Source organism: Hetaerina americana, unplaced genomic scaffold (genome assembly GCF_022747635.1).
Source record: "Hetaerina americana unplaced genomic scaffold, ioHetAmer1.1.p SCAF_1, whole genome shotgun sequence".
In the NCBI taxonomy this organism is placed as follows: Eukaryota; Metazoa; Arthropoda; class Insecta; order Odonata; family Calopterygidae; genus Hetaerina; species Hetaerina americana.
The window spans coordinates 64,734,117-64,754,873 of NW_027286069.1; the positions used below are offsets into that span (position 1 = coordinate 64,734,117).

The window sequence follows — 20,757 nt, forward strand, 5'->3', positions numbered from 1 at the left end:
TTCACTTGATTCTTAGTAGATAATTGTAGGATGGCTTCCCAATGGTCCACCATTTTACTCTAGTTAAACTCTTATTTCGATAAATGAATTTGTTGCACCTTGTAATGGCAGAACTGAATACGAAAGAAAAATGAATATGAATAATGAAAAAAACAAAATATTGTTTATTATGGTGATATTTTTACTGTGTGTGTTTGTTTCACGTGGTTGATTAATTTCAAGGTCAAGCGTGTCCATCGCAAGAGATCCCATCAGTTCCTTGATACACAAGCTGAAGAGTCATTTGTTGAAATAAAAGGGGTGAGAAGGCTATCAAGTGACGAAGATGATGATGATGGAAGGGGTCAAAGTCAGTATTATGACCCTAGCTTCATAAATGATGAAGGGCACAATTCCCAAGAGACTGAAGTAGAGTAAGTGAAATTGATATTTTACCAAAGAAGCTCTTGTACCAGTGTCTTTTACTAATGGTGAATTCAATCATTAAACTCATTCTATAAGGTTACTTATAAGCCATTGTGTAAGTATCACTTGACATATCGATCACTATAAAAATAGTGGACACACTAGCAAAGGAGCATCAAATTGTACACTGCAAGTTATTTTCATGATTGTGTAAAATTTGTCACTTATACTTCTATTATTTTTGTTCCTTATCAATGCCCATGTGCTTCTTGTGGTGAATCTCTTATTTCTTAATATTATCAGTATGAACATAATGGTGATATTTTAGTAAGCTATGCTTGCTGCTTTTCAACAAAAATGTTCAGAATTTCTAATATTCTGAGAGGTGGGCTATCATTTGTTTAAACTGACATTTTTCTCATTGCTAATGAAGTCAATTTTTTATTTCTAATTATACATAGCTGTACTAAGTGTAATCAATAGGAATAATGTAATATAATTTTTGAGAATGTCTTCTCTGCGTCATATTGTGTGACTGTGAGGGGAGAGGAGGTTAATAATGATCAAAAACAGCTTCATATCATCGATGCATGGTGTATTTTCACCCTAAATTTTTCCAGTTGGCACTGCATTGTAATACCCTGTCCTAAATTTTTATTTTTGGCACCTTTTGTTTTGTTTTTAGCCATTAACTTATAGTCTTTTACCTTACCACTGATGAGCACTTGGCTGGCCTAAAATAATTCAAGTTTCGTTGTGAGAAAATCTATTTAAGATGTTATTCATAAATGGAAATAATCATAAAAATTGGGAAAAAGACTTGCCTGATTTGAAACAAGAGTATGTATGTATTAAAGGACACAAAACAACGAATAGTAATGTTGTTGTTTATCAGAAAGTGTCTCATGACTTTTTTATCCTATGGGTTAAAGATTTAAGAGGTATAGGCATCTCAAAACATGGTGGCACAACCTTGGCACTTAACTGAATGAAATCGAGGAGGGGCAATGTACATGTGGAGGGCAAAGTTACCAGATTGTTGGCATTAGCCATCGAGAAAACACATGGCCAATTAAATATTCCTTGCTTAGGGCAATGTTTGCAATTAGTGTTATATTACTTTATGACTTTTGCTTGCTGTCTTGCTATTATTTCTCAATTCTGTCTTTATTTTATATTTGTATCCATAATACATTTTTTTTAGGAATAGTTGGTAAAATAACAATCACATGAAACATGTTGATAGCTCCTAGCAATAAAGCGCACACCTTTATTTGGTTCCATTATGTGGAGATAGTTACTAATTGAAGAATATGAGGTTTTTTAATCTAGTTACCAATTGTGATTATAATATTTCTTTTATCAAATTTTATTGATTAATTAATTGATATCTTACTCATTACTTGGAAAACCTCATGGAGAATAAAGTCTAGACTATTCTAACGTATGCTTTTGATTGTTACTAATTTAAAAGAACTGTGAGATACACAAGTAGCAATACTACAAATAGAAACTTGAAAAAATAATATCTAAGGCAATGTGACTCAGTGGAGAAGCTCAATTCTTTATTATGGTTCACGGAAAAGAGATTTGCCATATGATAACTTCTTGTGTAAATATTTTACTTCTTATGATATACTTTATTCTGCTGTGATGTAATTATTCTTTCTCATATATTTCTTTTACTCTTATCATTTTTAATTTACATAATTTAAATTATGTTTGTAGTACTTCAGGCCATCTGGAATAGTGTTTCAATGCCTAAACACCTATCACGAAGTCTCAATATAATCATAATTCATTTCAAATTTCACGACTCCCTCTATTACGTTTTAAAAGGATAGTTTTCTGTAAATATGTAACAAATTCTTTCTCATAATTTTTTTACAGTATTCATGCAAAGTATTTGCAGTCTGTAAGGAGTCCTCGAAATGCCAAATTTAAGATCCCAAATTTCCCCTTACTTGAGGCTGGAAATGATGATTTTGCAGGTGGTCAAGAATACCATCCGGGAGAATCTGACTCATCTTATATGAATGTGAGTGTTTTAAGATATACATTAGGGGATTTCAAATCCAGAAACCTTTCTTGCTTGCTTTGCAAAATTGCACTCTGTGGTTTGCAACCTCCCTTGCAAGTAGAGTACCCAATTCCTTAGTCATCAGTTTTTTTCAGTTAAACATTCCATGTATATTTTTTAAACATGCCAGGCAAAGTTATTTATCTCAAGTGATTATTTTTATTTCTTAGTGTCTAGTTAAAACACTACAATGTGGGCATTTTAAATTTGAAATGCCATTTTGTCTTGAATATTACAAATTTTTGGTTTTCTGTGTTTTAAGAGTCCAAATGTGGGGTATATGTTTTTGGCAATTAAATTGTCTTTCAGTTTTTAATAAGAATAAAGTATCTATAAATTTAACATGATATCTAATTTACAAGCCATGTGTTATACATTTGTTTATATTAAAGTTCATCTTTGTATAAATATGTATAGGTTGACTTTGATTATAAGATGACCTAATTTTCCATTCCTAATAATGGGCAAAAAAGATAATGAGTACAATTATAGATTTTTTTAATATAATTCAGTATTTAACATTGGAGCAATTGAAATTGGCAAGAACTTTTGATTGCAATTTTCAGCTGAATATTAAGGATCCCTGGAAATTACCTGTAAATTATATATGGAATATTTTTTTGTTTTTCACACTGCCACTACTGGAGGATTCTCCAATAGCTCTCTCAACTGACAGAATGTCTCTCTCTGATCCATGTGTAAACAGTAGGAAACACAGCATTCCTTATATTCTTGGATTATGGGTGCTGATGAGTCAATCAATAAATATTGAATGAGATACTATCCCATGCAATCTTTATCAATTTCCACAATTGGAGCCGATGTCATTTTATCAGTAGGATCCAGTAGGTAATTCTTTGGCAGCATCCATTCCCCATAAAGTTTCCTCAAGTGATCTTTGAAGTGGTTGTAGTTTGGTGGTGAAGCCTCCCGATATGGCCGTGAGTTCAATGTTCGGGTATGGTGTATTGGATTTCATATCATTCCAAAGGTGTCCTCTAAAACCTCTAAGAATTAGCATTAAAATTGGGAACTGTCAAGAAATACTCAATTTTTCCACAATTCAGGAAAATTGCTGAATTTTTTGAGAAAGTTTGTAATGAGAATCTGGAATTCCTAACTTGGTGATCCTTTGAGCCAAAATACCAGTTCATTTTTACCCCAGGGCCTCATTACTGTAGCTGAGAAACAAGATGAGTTGCAGGCTTTGCCAGTACAATTATATTTCACACAATTTGAATATGGCAACAAATTTGTTTAAAATGGTATAATTATTTGTCATTTCAATGTCTTATCACTTTTCATTTTGGTTTATAGCTTCGCGAAGAAGGCTGTTCATATCTATGGTAGCAAACCTATTCAGCACAATTGCTATGTATGGTCATGGATAATGGCTGCATTGTGCGAGATAGTCCCCCGTCTTCACTGTTTACGAATTCACTACCCTAATTCATATCAATACCTTATAAGATGGCCTACAGTTTTTCAGTTATGAAAATTAAAACATAACCTTGTCCTATATCCGGATATATGTACATGGTTATTAGCTGAACTTAGTCATGTTGCACAGTGTGCATTAGTAGTAAATGATTGTATGTGGTATTTGGATATCATTATATTTAATTACGCAATTTACATGGTAGTTATACATAGTTATGCATTTCATTTGTGTATATAAGTTGGAATATAATTTATTGTAATAAAGAAGTATTATTTCATTATCACTACCATCCTTTGTATTGGGTATTATGGTGTGACTGTTCTGCATTATGAATCGTAACTCTCTGAAAGGGGTACTGTAGAAAAGCTACCTATAATATTTCACAGTCATTGAATACATTGATGAGATTATCCTGTAAATTTGAGATTAGTATAGTTAAGGTTAAAAGCATGCTGTGGGCAGAATTATTTCACCTTATATAATAATTATTGACTCTGCACATTGAACTAATCATTTCTACAATATTCTAATATTAATAGATCAAAAAATTAAATGCAAGTATAAATGTGAATGACTAGGTAAACATGAATATAAACAGGGTGACTATGAATAAAGCATTTGTCTCATGACATTTATTTAGGGTCCAGCTCACTATGCAATTTCCAGATTTTATTTTTTCTTATAGTCTGGTCATCTCTTCGAGTGATTTTTTAACTATAATTCTTAATTTTAAAAACTTTAAAAAATGTCTATCTTGGTTTTTCAGGATTCTTTCTGTGTTGATGCTGGAAGTAATAGTGATGGAAAAGAGGAATCAGTGGATGAACTCGAAGTGCTTGAAGCTATATTAGCAGATAGCTCCAAAAATAAAAAAAGGAGGCAGGCAAAGGGTGAAAGCAGTCCGGATGAATTGGTGGAGGCTATTGAAGTAAAGCATGATAAGAAGAAAGAAAAAAGAATCACAGGACACAGAAAAAAACAAAAGAGAAAAAGAATCATCATGCATGACAGCTCAGAGGATGAACAGGATTATGATCAGATTTCCCCTAAAAAGAGAAGCTTGAGAAGTGAAGCTGAAATTTCCATTATTGATGACAATTTGTTTGAAGCATTGTCTCAAAATTTCGAAGAGCCTCCGGAACTCCTCCAGCCTCCTCAGGTTGGTGCAAAATGTTTTCTTCCTGTTCATAAAGTTGATGGGAATGTATTCTGTGACAATATGCAAGCTATTGAACAGGATTCTAAAAGTGGTTGTGATTCCAAGTTGTTTTCTGAAAAGACTTCTTTGGCCACTGAGGAAAAGATCGTAAGAAACGAGACAGCTGTGAGAAAAAAAAGTGCAGAATATATTCCTCATGATAGTGTTGTAGTTTCATATGAAAGAAATAAGGACAATGAATCAGGTGAGAATTCTAACTTAAAAACAGAGATGGAGAAAAAATCCCTTTCTGCTAATGAAAGAATTTCTGTTAATTGGTCATCTGATTTATTTAATTTTTCTGATGATGATGATGAACTCTTTTCTGTGATAAAATCCCCACCAGACATTCCTAAGTCTTTGTCAACTGATAAAGTCATTCCTGCTTCGAATTTCCCTATGGTGCCAAAATTTTGCGTTGAGAAGAATCAGCTGAGTGAATGTGAAATATCTTCGGTATGTGGAATGAACAGCAAGAAAATTGAGTGTAATAATTCACCTAGTGATAGTGGTACACAAGTAAAAGTGTTAAATAGGAATGCAGTACATGAGGATCCCACAACATCTTTGATTAAGTCTAATTGCTCCGTTGACAGTCCCTTTTTTAATGATGTGAAACCAAATCATTCATCTCTGCAGAACTTTAATGGCCACCTAAAGAGATGTGGCTCTATAAACAGAAAATCCCTTGGTGCAGGAAAAGAAATTCCACCACCAAGACCTTCACTAAATTCCTGTGATGGTCCTCTGGTGTCTGGTGATGGAAAAAATAACAAAAATGTTGGAGTCAAGGAAGTACTCATAATTGTTTCACCAGTTGAAGCTTGTCGTGCTTCTGAAGTGATGTCTGCATTAAGAGCAATCAAAGGAGTTCGTTTGGTGGTATATGCAGCTAGTGGGTCTCCATCCATCCCTTATAGCTTGGGGAGAAACTTATGCCTTCTTCGTGTTTCAGCTGCAGGTATGGATGCTACTTAACTGATTTGTTGAAATCAAATTCATAATAGGTTTGAAACTTTGAAATTTGATGCATGCATAATGTGTATAAAGAAGGGAGAGAGTATATATAGCAAAGGGATTTCTCAAATGATTATGTCTAATCATTGGATATTTTTAAAGAGTGAAATGGCTTAACTGTTCTCACTTAAAATTTGTTAATAAGCTAAGGTTTAGTATTTTATTCCAATTCGTATTCATTGGCAAGTTGTAGTTGGGCTCTATTTTGGTTGGACCAGTTTAATTCCAGTGCTTGTGTTAAAAAATGGGCTGAAAAGTGAATGAGACTATGTTTCTTGGGGGTGAATTGAGCACATGTGAGACCTATGAAAGGTGCAAAATATGCCAGGTGCATTCTGTTTTAAAAACCAGACCATCATAGAAATAATGATTCTTAGAAAATCATAGAGTCATCAAATGCTCAATCTATGAACCAGTTAAATTATTTGGAAATAATGTTTTTAATCAGCCGACTCAATGAGTTATCACTTTGAATGCTGATGATGTTATTGGCTGGCAAGGGAAAGGGAGGGAAGTACATGTAAGTCCATAGTTGAATCGGATTAGTGTTAAGAATTATCGGGATAAACAGTAAGAGGGTAGAGTGGAAAGTTCTTGGCCTGGCAATGAAAGACTGCAATTTTCAGGTAAAAAATTATTAATTTTTGTCTACATAATCTCCCTTGACTTGCACTCGGTCCAGTGTTTCTCCAACATCAGTATTCCTCCCCGGAATTGAGAGTCTGGAAGGCTGGGAAAATATCCATCTACAACCCTCTCAAATTCGTCATTGGAGACAAAGCGCTTTCCAGGAACATATTTCATGTTTGGGAGCAGATGGAAGTCTGAGGGTGCTAAATCAGGAGAATAGGAGGGATGATCAAGCAAGTCGTACCACAAATCCCATAGTTTTGCCATCGCCAACGCACCTTTGTGAGCAGGCGTGTTGTCCTGGCGAAAGGTGATTTTTTTCTTCTTCAAGCCAGGCCTCTCCCCGCTAATTTAGACATCCAGCTGGTCAAGAAGGTTTGAGGAATATTCGCTTGTAATTGCTTGGACTTTTTCATGGTAATCAATTAATGGTATCCCTTTCGCATCCCAAAACACACTGGCTATGACCTTTCCGGCAGATAAGATCAACTTCGCTTTCTTTGGTGTGTAGCCACCAGCTTCCACCCACTGATGTGACTGTTCTTTCATTTCTGACCTGTAGTGGTGGACCCATGTCTCTTCCATGGTGACAAATACGCTGCACAAAATCAGTTGGTTCCCTTTTGAATCAGTCCAAACATTGCCGTGAAAATCATTTGCAAATTTGCTTTTGATCGGCATTTAGCAAATGCGACATCCACCTTTGGCATAACTTTCGCATCCTTAATTCTTTGTGTAAGATGTTTCGTATTCTTTCTTCTGATATCTTTATGGACTTTGCTATCTCACTCACCTTCACTTGCCTATCATCCAACCTGATACGGTACACCTTTTTGATTGTTTCCGGTGTGGTTGTGGTTTTTGGCCATCATTCACGTGGGTCATCTTTGAGGGATGTGTGACTATGTTTAAATTCAGCTGCCCACATTTTAACAGGTGATATTAAAAGAGCTGAGTCCCCATACACATTTGTCAACTGCGGATAAATGTCCTTAGGGGTTAGTCCATCTAAAACGAAGAATTTTATGACCGCAAGAAATTCATGTTTTTCCATTGTGACGAAAAACGTGAAAGACTGCTCAAGATGTGTAAGCAAATTATTTGAGCGAATGAGTTGAGTTTCTCATATGAACTGATGACACGTGCACCCATGGAGGAATCATAAATTTTTGCTGATTGGAATACCATCTCTGTATCAGGCCGAGAACATTTCACCTTTCCCTCGTAGTTTGTAGCTTTCTGGGGTGCCTCGAGCCTTAGGAGGTGCAAGTTGACCAAGGATCTACATTTTGAAATTTTTTTGTCCTGAATCTCCTGTAATATTAATTATTGAATATTTAATTGGCACCTAAATTATACAAACATTCTTTTGAATTTTATGACACTATAGTAATGTAATCAATACCACTTTCAGGCATTCTGAATATTTTCCAATCAACAAGTTGTTTCTTGGAAATAATATCCACTATACTTTTATCAATGGATATTATATTGGTATCAGTGAAAATTTTCTTAAATTGCTTGTCTAGTTAAAAGTTGGACTCATTAAGTAATTGTGTCAGGTGAATCCAATCCAGTTGTAGTGTCCATGCTCATACAACTAAATGATGGGGTGGCCCAAATTTAAATCATTTGTGTTGATTGAAATTCCATATTGAGCAATTGAAGTTATAAGTTTTCATTGGAATAATCAATCCCTGAAACTGTGTTCATAGATTATTTAGGCTCAAAATGATTGATTGCTTCACAAGGGGAACAGGTGAAGTTATATTATGGGTGTTGCAGCCAAAGTAAGCAAAGATCTGCATAGTGCAATTAATGGGGAACTAATTTATCAGATTGTCAATGCCAATTTATCTCTGAAGTTGGGGATATTGTTCAGTTTTTATGTAGTCGTCTTTGTGATTGCAGATGGGTGGTAAGTATCATATGATGTGCTATAAATCATTATGAGGAAGATAATGAAGCAAAGGAATGTAGTGTGACAGGGTATATATTTGATTGATCCAGGCAATACATGCTGGCAATCTTTAAATCCTGCCTATCGCAGCACTAAATACTGTTGATGTCAATATTTTCATGGTGTAAGACTGATGGAAAAGCGTTTAATAGAATCTTTATTTCTTTGCAGTAGATACATATTACAATCTTGTACGACATGTTAATGTATTAAAGCAATCCATCAATGCCTCTTCTGTCATGAAACTCAGGTTAAAACTGGGAAACTCATTAAATATCACATTGGTAACAAATTGCATCCGATAAGTATTTGCTTTGCTGGTTTCCTACTTTCAAAAAGGAAGTATACAATTGCCTTTTTATATATATACTTCACCCTTGCTTCACTTCGAGGAATTACTTGATGTCCATATTAAATGAGTTTTATAATTTTCCACAGACTGTATTTTATGGTCCAATGGACTTATTTCACTGCATTTATGGACCATAAAATGCCGCAAGTCGGTGAAAGCCGACTTGCGGCATCATCAGGTACTGGTTGCCCATTAAGCTGTTGCATATATACTCTTCGGACAGAGAAGAGAGAGAGAAGTTGAAGGTAGGAGGGTTGGGTTTTCGGAACTTCAAAGTTGGTGGTCGTGGTTTTTCAGTTAAGGGAAGGAGAGTCAGATGGTGGTGTCTTGGTTATGACTAAGCATCGGGTCTTGTCCGGGAAAGTTCCTTGTTATACCTTTATTCATAGCTACTAGCAAGTGTGTTTTTCAAGTCTTGTACTACTCTTGATAAAGAAACAAAATCTTATATTTTGGAATGCTTCTATTGCACAGTCAAAAAATGTTAATTATATCTATTTTATTAAGCTTCATTGCTCCAAACTTGACATTATTTCACACTGTATGCCGAATTCTTCTATTTATCCAGTATTCCATCTATTGGTATGCACAATTATGTGTGTATGTATATGCTTACTTTTATGCTGAAACAACTATTGGTTTTAATATGAATAAATAGTTTATTTGTATATTTTGCGGTGACTTTGTAGATATTATACTGTATTTTATACAACCATTATTAAGATAAAATATAACTCCATTTAGAACCTTACCCTAACACATCACTGTTGCTCTCCACTATAATTTCACAGCATTTTACCTGAACAGCAAATTTTTTTAACACTTCTTTTGAGCTCTGTGATTATTGAATTTTACTTTTAATTTTAAAAAGAATATGTATTTTATTCATTATTCCCCAATTCACTAATCATGTTAATTCAGCCCTTGCCCTTTAAATTGCAGGATTAGGTCGGAACTCAAAGGCATCTGATGCAATGCAAACAGCTTCTGGCTTGTTCCAAAAGATAGCTGTAATTGTGGAGTGGGAAAAAGAATGTGATGGAGGGCAGAATAACTGGAGCAAAAAGAAGAGTAACTACTTTAGGAGTGATGTTTCAGTTCCAGCTAGCTTTAGTACTTCTGTATATATAGCCCTAATGAACCTTAGACATGCTAATGTTGATGTCCTCTTTTCTTCAGGGCAGGGTAAGGATTTTAATTTCAGAATTATTGCTGTAATTACTATACATTCAAAAAACTTCTATATGGTTAATTATAGTCCTAATAAAGGAAATTAAGAGTGTGTTTTAATATCTAGACCTGACAAGAGCTGTGTAAATGATTTCAGTAGGCCATCACTTGTGTTAAGATTTTGCAGGAATATTACCATAAAATTTAAACATAAATAAATAAACATTGTCACCTAGATAGGCGGAATCTTATATATTAGCTTTCAGTTCTGCTCTCAACACTGCCTTCAATTCAATTGGTTACAAAAATAAAAACATTTAACCGATTACTTTAAAAATTCAAGAATCAGCTCTGATTAATTCATGACAGTTATTATCAAACATTTTTTGATTGAGTCCCTGACATGAAGCTATCCTGAGGTAGATAACTAACTCTTTAAAATTGTATCATTTATCTTTTCTACTTGTTTATGTTAAGTGTCATCATAAACATTGTGTGCTTAACATTTTCCTGCAGGGAAACTATTTAGGATTCTCCGGCTTAAATTTAATATGAATTCAGCCATAAATTAATTATGTATTTTCTCATTCTACATATCCTAATTGACATCTATTCTTATGAATACCCTTGGAAATACCAGTTAAAAATGTAACATTTATCGAGACATTACAATTAATTTTTGAAATGATTGATGATAATTCATTTTTTTCAGTTGAAACTGCTCATCTTATAGCAGAAGTAGCCAGGCATCAACAAGAGTTGGAATTGCAATTAAATATGCCATCTGTTTCTCTTCCTGAATCTCTAGATTTATCAGATCCGGTAAGAAAGTTTAATTGCTTTTAGTGTATCAGTTTAACAAAACTCCAAATATATTTTTATGGAATTAAATTCACGAATTACTAATTATTTGGAAACCACTATTTAATGCTCTGGTCGCCAGGATTTCAATATTCTTTAATTTCTTCCTCCTGAAAATATAAATGAGTTATAGTTATTTTCCCCAGAATGAACAATTTGTATTGAGAGTCCTCAGAATTGCTACCCGAAATTTGTTGGCAGTGCTGTGTCAAACTATTTAGCACTTTTTTTTACTGCATGTAGTATGATGGCATTACGCTGAAGCTCTGCCCCCATGCATCATACATTTGGCATTCATCACTCTCCATCCTCATTTCCTGTATTTTTTTGTAACATCATGTGTATCATTGATGCTAGAACTTGAAATAGTACTCTCATGCCTAATAGGACTGCCGAGTCATTATTGTCATTATTTTCTCCACCAGGAAGGCATTGATTGCTATGTGATTGAAACCAATGTGAATTGATTATTTCACTGCTCATTTTTAAGTAGCCACATATGTAACCTACTAATGGAACTGACCCTGCAGCATTTTTGTGTACTAATTTGAAATGGTAGTGAAAAACAAATTTGATGCATCAAAAGATATAAACTTTTTCCCAGCACTGTAATTTAAAAGTATTCAACATGTGAAATGTAGGTTTTGGACAGTCCCTAACCCCTGTTTGTATAATGAAAACTTCCTCTTCTTTGACTTACTTCTTTTCCCTCTTTTGTTATTTGTAACTTTACCTGCATTCATGTTGCCTAAAACCCATATCCCTATCTTCCTCTATTTTTTCTAACTTGAATTCTCCCCCTATCTCAGGCTGTGATAGGGGGAGAATTTACGATACATTCTACTGCCTTTCATCAGTTCCTTTCCTTCTTTTTTCTTTCTTTTATGGATTTTTCCCGGCTAGTTCCTCTCCTGCCAACATATTTTCATTAGTCTTCTCCATGCCCACATCTGAAACCCTCTAATCTACTCTCATCCCCTTGCTTCAAAGAAAATATTTCAGATCCACAGAGTGCTTTGTTATATACTGATGTCTTTACTAATCTTTTCTTTACATGTACTTGGAATACCTGTTTTCAGTTCTGCTCCTCTTGTGATTACTTCTATGGTCATTTCATTTCTTCTCATGTCTTTAATATGGTGCCAATTTGCCTCCACGATACTGACCAAGCACAGCCCTGCTCTAATCTATTCTAACCTACTTTAATGCTTTTCTTTGTTTTAGAACTTTTTTAGAATGTTATTGCTTTCATTTTATTGTAGTTAATTCCTCTTTATTCATCTATTATTGCTGCAAGTATAAATATGGTATTTGAAATAATGGAAGGCATGAAGAAGGAAAGAATGTAAAGGATTAAATATCTGTCCCCTGTGACAGGTACACAATCCGTTTAATGGTGAGTATATCGTGGTAGGCCGAACCGCAGGGTAGTTGTACTGATAACCATTAGGTACTACCAAACTACCTCAGAAATTGATAAATCCTGTTTTAGGATATCTTGTGTCCAAACTGCTATCATAACTTCTTATTTTATTCTTGTCTTTTTGTGATAATATTTCCCTCCCTATTGGCTAAAACCTTGATTTAAAGAAAGTGTAGTGTTCTGATGACCCCCCAGGTGGAAGCAATATAATTGCTCCTGGTGCAATCACTGATACCAAATAGGTCGAAGGTTAGAAGCCAGATGATAAGTGGCCCATCAACAATACCTATTCCTCAGTGAGGTGGTCATTAAAGCATTTGATCCTATTGGTGTGGTCATTTTAGTAATGGTGTCAAGTTAAAAACACCTTGGGTAAGGCAGCAGAAAACTACCTCAATTATTGATCCCAAGAAAACATGGAGGGCAAAAGATGAGAATGAGTGATGGCAACTTCAGGAGTTGGCCCATTAGGCTGTGCGCTGTTCCTGTTACTAGGAGGGAATCAGGATGGTGCAGTGGCTAATGTACAGGCTTCCCACCATGAGGGTCAGGGTTCGAATCCCACAGGTGGCAGATTTTTTTCAGTGGTATCCCAATCCCCACTTGAGGTGCTTTTTGAAGAGCACTTTGAGTGAATACGACTTCTGTCTGATGGGACGTTAAACTGCGGACCCCTTGGCACCCTGCGACAAGAGTAGGCTAATGCCGACGCTGGGTTTCACTCCACCCTTCCTTTCCCATCCATCCCTAATGGTACAAATGACCTTAGCTGCCAGTCGCCTCCCCTAAATTTACTCCTTCTGGTAGCAGTAGAGACAAGGTTTCCAAATCACACAAAATCCTTGCAAATCGAATCAATAGCAGCAGTATTAAAGAAGGCAGAAAAGAACAATCTTTGGAGTAAGGCATAAGACTCTGGGGATAGATAACATCTCCAAGGAACTCCTTAAGAGTTGAAGAAAACATGGAAGGAAGAGTTTTTATGGGCTAATATTTAGCATTAATTAGGGAATAATTTTGCCAGAGGACTTTGTCAGATTAATATTATGTCCCATTCCAAAAAAGGCAGTCATATGTGAGGACTACAGAACAAGTTTTGCTTTTCACAGAGATAAGGTATTACTTAATATCATCAGTGAAAGGCTGGAGGAGAGGAGTTAAAATGATTCCTTAGGGAATGATCAGTTTGGGTTCATGTAGGGGAGAGGCATGCATGATGTCATTGCAGTTATGAGATCACAATTAGAAAGAAATATAGAATATGACTGGAATGTATGGTGGAACTTCACTTGATGATCACCTCGCACAGCAAGTAATTTGCATAAAGAGCAAAAAAATATTGGTCCCGAAAACGACTTGCTTTACAAGCAACTTTTCAGATAACAAATGATGAGAAGATGCGAATTCCCGTGTGCATTGAGTGCCTGCCACTGCAGGCACGCAATGTCTTTAAAATTCGCTCTGCTAACATCTTAGCATCTCTAGTGATCACAGGTTTTTCCAAACTTGTATTCAAGCATATTATTAGTGTTTTTTTCTGCCAAGTTAAATAATGTTTTGTCAATTGTTTTAAAATTGCCCCCAAGAAAAATCAATAAGAAGAAAACAATGAGAAAATAAAAATGAACAGTTGAAATGAAAAGAAAATCATTGCAAATTGGGAACAAGGTGCGAGCATGGCTGATTTAGTGTGCATATCAACAATGGGTTGACATCAACGATTGGCCTTTTCTTAAAAAACACATACAAGACAACCAGAATATACAAAGAGTATCTGTGCAAGGGTTCTGTATTCTCAGTGATATTGAAAAGTTGCTTCTCATATGTATAAACAAAAAGAAATTGCAATGTGATACCATTAACAAGAATGTATTTGAGAAAGGGAAAGTGATTTTCGCCAACTCATTAATAAAATGTCAGGATCATCAACGGTCGAACAAGTATTTAAGGGGAGCTGTGTGTGGTTAGAGAAGTTAACAAGAAGAACTGTTATCTGCGGTGTTGTGAGGTATGGTAAAGCAGCAAGCTCTGAGGTTTCAAAGAAACTGCGGGAGATGCCGCAACAGTAACTTTTAACGGAGTCCTCCACTAATGTGCAATTCAATGCAACATTTTCAGAGTGTAAAAATCATTCACCCTGACTGGGATTCGAGCCTAGATCCCTCAATATCCGCAGTTTCTTTGGAATTTGTTAAGTTATAAACAGCATAAGTGTTTAAAAGTTGGCTTTAACCTCGTGGACTGTGGCGTGTCGCACACGACTATGAATGCCTGTGACATTTTATGTACGGTATTTCGTCACAACATCTTGCTCCTTTAAAAGCCCCAAAATTTCAGAGTTTAAGAGGACCCCTTGATAGCTTAATTGGCTAAAGCACTCGAGCGGATATTGAGGGATCTGGGTTCGAATCCCAGTCAAGGCGAATGATTTTTGCTCTCTGAAAATGTTGCATTGAAGCTCTGAGTTGGCTGAGAACTTCATTGGTGACTCCAAAAAGCTCGTCAATTCTGAGGGTTGCCTGCCACAACATGTTTTTAATTGTGACGAGGCAGTTCTCTTTGGGAAGAAGATGCCAAAGTGGACCTATATTTATGCACATAACAGTTGAAGGGAATGCATTACCTGACCACAAGTCAATGAAAGGCCATCTCATAAAGTCAAACCCTTGCTTGTTTACCATTCAGAAACTTTAAGAGCCTTCAAGAAAATTTAAGTCCAAAACAGCAGGCTAAATGAGATGTGGAGGCCATGGGAACTTTTGCATCCTACCATGTGTAGGAGGCATCACCCTAATAAGGCAGTGGTGATGTGGGCCACAAATTTATTTAACTATCGTTCTGAGTCACATTTTGACCAAATTTTGAAGCATCAGCGAAAACAAATGTCTCTAGACAGCTTTCTAGTGCAAAGGAATTAGGTTTGTATCATAAATAATTACAAAGTTATTTTGATTCTTTTTTGCTTTTACAAATTGAGTTTGCATTACTGGTTGCTTCATTCCACAATTGAAGAAAAGGTGAACATGATGCAGGATCCTAAACAATGTACGAGTAGTTTTCTTTGAATAAACCTTGTGTGTTTTCTGGCATGAAATGCATCATTGTACTTAACATTAATTTTTATGCAAAAAGTTGTTTCCCTAAATGAGTTGTGCTTTATGAGAAAGATCGCAGAACGGATTATGCTCGTATTATGAGGTTCCACTGCATTTGTTTGCATCATGGATTTCAAGAACATGTTTGATATAGTAAATTGAGTAGAATAAATTAATGTACAGAATAACAGAAGATAGGAGTTGACTGGAGTGATAGGAGACTTATCCGTAACCAGTGCATGCCTCAACTACTAAGGTGTATTTAGTGGATGGAGAGACAGAATGGTCAATTTTAAGGAGGGTGGGAGGTTAGGCAAGGCTGTCAGATATCACATGCTTCTCATTGTTCATATCAAGGAAATGGTAAAAGAACCATCAGGAAAGCTGTAGATAGGAATAAAGTAGGTGGGAAACTCAGGAAATCAGTGTAATTTGTGGATAATCAACCTTAAGTTAGTGGTCAGACAAAAGATTACAATAATTACTGAGTACATTTGAAAATTGTCATTGGTTTGGGATGAGAATCAATGTAAACAAAGTAATAGTTATGGGGTTTTCAAGAAAGAGGAAGGCTAAGTTTATCATTAATTGGAATGCATAAACTAGAGTAGGTGGTACAGTTAACTTATCTTGTAAGCTGGTAATTTCAGGCTTAACTTGGTGGAACATATCCATTACAGAAAGAATTGCAACTTCGTTAATTCCACTTAATATTTTAATTAATTCCTTCTGCTGAACCTCTCTCTCCTTCCTCCCCCCCCCCCCCCCCAAACTTATTCCTGCCCAATTCCAAAATGCCACCTTTCGCCCCCACACCTTTGCCCGTTTACCAAAATGCATGTATGTGAAAGGAAAGCTTGAAGATGCACCTAAAGATGATGCTATGTATAGAAACCTGGGTCATAAGATTAAAACATGGAATCAACAAAGTTGCAATTTTTCTTTTTATATTATGAAGTTGTTTTGAAACAAGATTGTCCAAGTAGTTGGGACATAAGAAGAATATTTCTATTTGCGAAAGTTGCTCTCACAAGGCTGAGGGAGTTAGTCGATTACAGGGACATAGAGTAAGGATGTTAGGAAAACATTAGCAAAAACTTTGATTTGGCTCATAGTTTTGCATGGCAAAGAAACTTGTTTGTTGAAGTAAGATTGTTGAAATGGACAAGTGGAGAAGAATGGAAAAAGTAAAATGGGCAGAAAGGAAAACAAAGGAAGAAGTACCAGGTATGGTGGGGGAGGTAAGAAGGTTACTGTAGGAAATCCAAAGGTGGGTGAGAAGGGTGGATGCTCAGCATTTTGATTTGTGATGGAATATGGGAGATAGTGATAGAAAGGAGAATGTTGGGCAAGCAAGGTAGGAGGTGGGAGAGAGAAGGCATGTTGGACAGAATGAAGGGAGGCAGAAAGTATTTTGAAATGCAGTGGTGCTTTTGTTGTTCTGGGTATCAAATTGTCTTGTTAGTCTGGGCTTGAATTATTATATATTAATATTATTATATAATGATATTATTATATATTAATGGTAGTTACCCACCTTTAATTGTAGGCTACCATATTAATAATAAAGATAATCTCATTAGTTTTTTTGAAGGCTCAATTATCAAGTTTGCCTTTATTTTTTTGCTGAAAAAATGTTCAAAAATGTAGAAAATTTTTTTTCTATAGTTGCATATAAACTATTGCCCTCACATTCTTTTCTACCGAGGGCAATTATGCTACTCTGCCCGATAGATACACAAACTGAGGCCAAAAAAATTTTATTTTGCAAAATTTTGTCTACATCAATTTTATCCTTATCAAAGTACTCTCTATTCGTTGCTATGCACTTATTCCATCTTCTTTTCCACTGTTTTAAGCACCCTTGGAAGTCCTTGGCAGTTAGGCTTTTAAGTTTTCTCATTGTTTCTTGCTTCAATGTGTCCACATCTTCCCAGTGATGTCTCCTCATCACATTTTTCCATTTTGGGAATAGGGAAAAGTTGCAGGGGGCGAGATCTGGCAAATAAGGATGATGATCAAGGATGGTGACTGAATTTTCTTGCAGAAACTGGCGAACAATCAATGCTGAATGTGCAGGTGCATTGTCATGGTGAAGGATCCATCCATCATGTTTGCTTAAAATAGTGTGCACCGTTGATTTTCCTTAATTCAGTTCATCAGCTATCGTTCAGACAGTTTTTCAATGATCGGTAATGACAAGGGACTGCACACGATCAGTGTTGTCATCAACACAGGTGTTTGAAGGTCATCCTGGCCTTGCATCATTGTGGCGTCTTGTTGGCCATCTTTAAAATGCTTAATCCACTTGAAAACGGATGTTTTCTTCTGAGCGTTATCACTGTAAACAGCTGTCAACATTTGGGTAATTTCTTGAAACTTTCACTGCACTTCATGACAAACTTGATGTTGATTCGTTGCTCCGTGTTTTCGTCAATTTCCATTTTTGACAAACAGTAAAAACTAGAATAGCAGAAAGTAACATATCCGGCACCATATGCACAGCTCGACAATCCACCAAGCACAGATGGCTCATTGGGTCTCAGGCAACTAGCGCCTCTAGTGGGCAGGGCTATAGGCCAAGTTGACAGATTGTATCAGTTAACGCATTTATTTCACAGCCCACGTGCATGTGAAAAATATGTAAGATATCCCTGTACCTTGGCCAAATTTTGACTCCATTTATGGCCTGTTAAATTAATTTAGAACATACTTTTATGATGCAGTTTTGCTTGTTCTACTCTCTATCAGTGTTTCATGTAATATATATTCTCAGCTAAATATTACCTATCTGTAAAATAATAAATTTATAACACATTGATTATCACATAATGAAATTAGTTAGTCATTAGTGATATACAATTTTATGGAAGTCCTTCTTAACCATAAAGACAGTAGTATTATCATATTAATTCTTTTCTTTAAGGTGCTGAAATTTTATTCATCTTTGCCAGGGCTAAACACATTTCAGGCATTTAGTTTATTACAGCAGTTTCCAAAGATGAGTGATTTCCTCAAGAGGTATGTAAGAAATTTTTTGAATATAGTTGGGAATTAACTCTGGTTCAGTTATGCGATAAATATTGTTCAATACTATTTAAGGAGCCTCTTAATATTTTCACTGTTGTATAAATAGTGAACACTGCACATTTCCTTTTTCATTAGTATGAATATTTTTTGAAGTTCATGTAAAATAAACGCAGTAAACAGATATGAAAATTAATGCTAGAAGGCGTGAGAGGAGAATAAAGGGGTCAGATTTGAAATGGGCTTATTTTGTTTTCCACCTGGAGTACTGTGTCATTTTTCATTGTTTTCTTCCATATTGTGATGCTATTGGTTGCTCACGTTAAAGGTCCTGTACTTTTATTGAAGAATTGCAAACGTTAGGGACTTCCTTTAGTCATCAAAAATTAATAAACCAGAAAATTATCAATCAGAAATGAAAAATAATTTTAGTTTTGTGTTATTTTTGAAATAAACTTTCAATTGCTGCTTGAATCTTGGCTAAGCATATATTATAATAACCAAGAATCATTTAAGAAAATTTCCAACAATTACCTGAATTGTACACTACATTCCTAGGTGCAGTTGTACTTCTTTGCCATTTTAAACTGTGTTAAAAAAATCTTGATTTATAGTCTCAGTTTTATAACTCTTAATTAATGTACCCTGATGGCAACAACCACTCATCCTTTTTCTTTTGCTTGATCTAGGTGCATTTCAGCTCGGTCAATCCAAAGTGCTGCTGGTTTGGATTTAAATAAAGCTCTACATCTACATAAGATTTTAGCAAATGTCCATGTCTCAGAGACATGAGAAGAATAAACTGCCATGCAATGCTAACATATAAATATACACTCTGATGGAATTTTTATGAATAATACTAGTCAAGAATAACTAAAAAGATTTAATTTGGTTATTTGTAAAAAGGTAGTTGTAAAAATGTAGATACTTTTGGAGATCCATTGCCAGCATTGATATTGGTTTTGTAATATATTTTCTCAGTTGTTTATCTTTGTTATGCTATCTTGATAACTTTATCATCTAACTGATAAATATTGCATCAGCTATAAGTTCATGTTTTTGAAATGTTTAAATCAGGATTTGGTTGTATACCTTGAACATAAGCATGAAAAAAACATATTAATTTACATTTCCCAAGTATTTACTCATAGAGCTATTTCTATGATGCCCTGAGTAATTTGAAAAAATGTCATTATATAATCATATTTCCAGGGAATATTTTTGTTTTTTGAGTATCTTAATTTGTTTTCTGTTATGAAAATATTTCCCTGCATGTTTCAGAAATCAGTTGATTTGTGTATATTGTATATAATTTCTATGGCATGATAATAAATGCATTATTTATTTATTATAGGATTGCTAATGTTTTTGCGTGAAACTAGTGAAGCCAGGATGTTACTCTAAGCAGTAAGATTTTTTTCTCAGTGATTTGTTCTTGATGGAAATCAGCATTATTTTGTTTTAAGCCTTATCAATTGGAAAATCTCGTGTTTTGAATTTTTCTTCTGTTATTCACTCAACAAATTGTTTTGGTAATGGAATTATACTTGTTTGTAGTTTGGTCTATTTTATCGGAGATCTGAGCGGTGTAAAGCAAAGTTCATTTCATCTATTGAAGTGCGCATAATGAAAATATTTTATTTGAACTCTTTCAAAATTTGATAAAAATTAAAAAAAAAAAACTACATACTAAGGTAAGGTGAAAACTTATTGGCCTGACAATGAAAGACTGCAATTTTCAGGTAAAAAATGATTTTATTTTTTTATAACTCAAGCACACTTGGTCCAGCGTTTCTCCAACATCAGTATTCCTTCTCGGAAGTGAGAGTCTGGAAGGCTGTGAAAATATTCATATACCAATACATCTCTGAACTTCTTCATTGGACGCATTGTGCTTTCCATAAACATATTTCATGTTTGGGAGCAGATGGAAGTCTGAGGGTGCTTAATCAGGAGAATATCGAATAAGAGATAATCGAGCATGTCGTACCACATATCCTGTAGTTTTTCCATCGCCAACGGACCTTTGTGAGCAGGTGTCTTGTCCTGATGAAAGATGATTTTTTACTTCTTCAAGCCCGGCCTCTCCCCACTAATT

The 20,757-nt window shown here is 35.1% G+C and overlaps 1 protein-coding gene across 1 annotated transcript in view; it reads left to right on the top strand.

The window, feature by feature from the left end:
- The window catches only part of Fancm (FA complementation group M), a 45,462-nt gene extending 25,550 nt beyond the window's left edge, over positions 1 to 19,912 (top strand). The window contains exons 16-22 of the mRNA XM_071599296.1: positions 223 to 413; positions 2,296 to 2,443; positions 4,693 to 6,085; positions 10,026 to 10,268; positions 10,966 to 11,075; positions 18,559 to 18,653; positions 19,349 to 19,912. Coding sequence (XP_071455397.1) covers positions 223 to 413; positions 2,296 to 2,443; positions 4,693 to 6,085; positions 10,026 to 10,268; positions 10,966 to 11,075; positions 18,559 to 18,653; positions 19,349 to 19,451 — 2,283 coding nt within the window. The 3' untranslated portion in view covers positions 19,452 to 19,912. The remainder of the gene's footprint in view (positions 1 to 222; positions 414 to 2,295; positions 2,444 to 4,692; positions 6,086 to 10,025; positions 10,269 to 10,965; positions 11,076 to 18,558; positions 18,654 to 19,348) is intronic.
- The last annotated feature ends 845 nt before the right edge of the window (positions 19,913 to 20,757 follow it).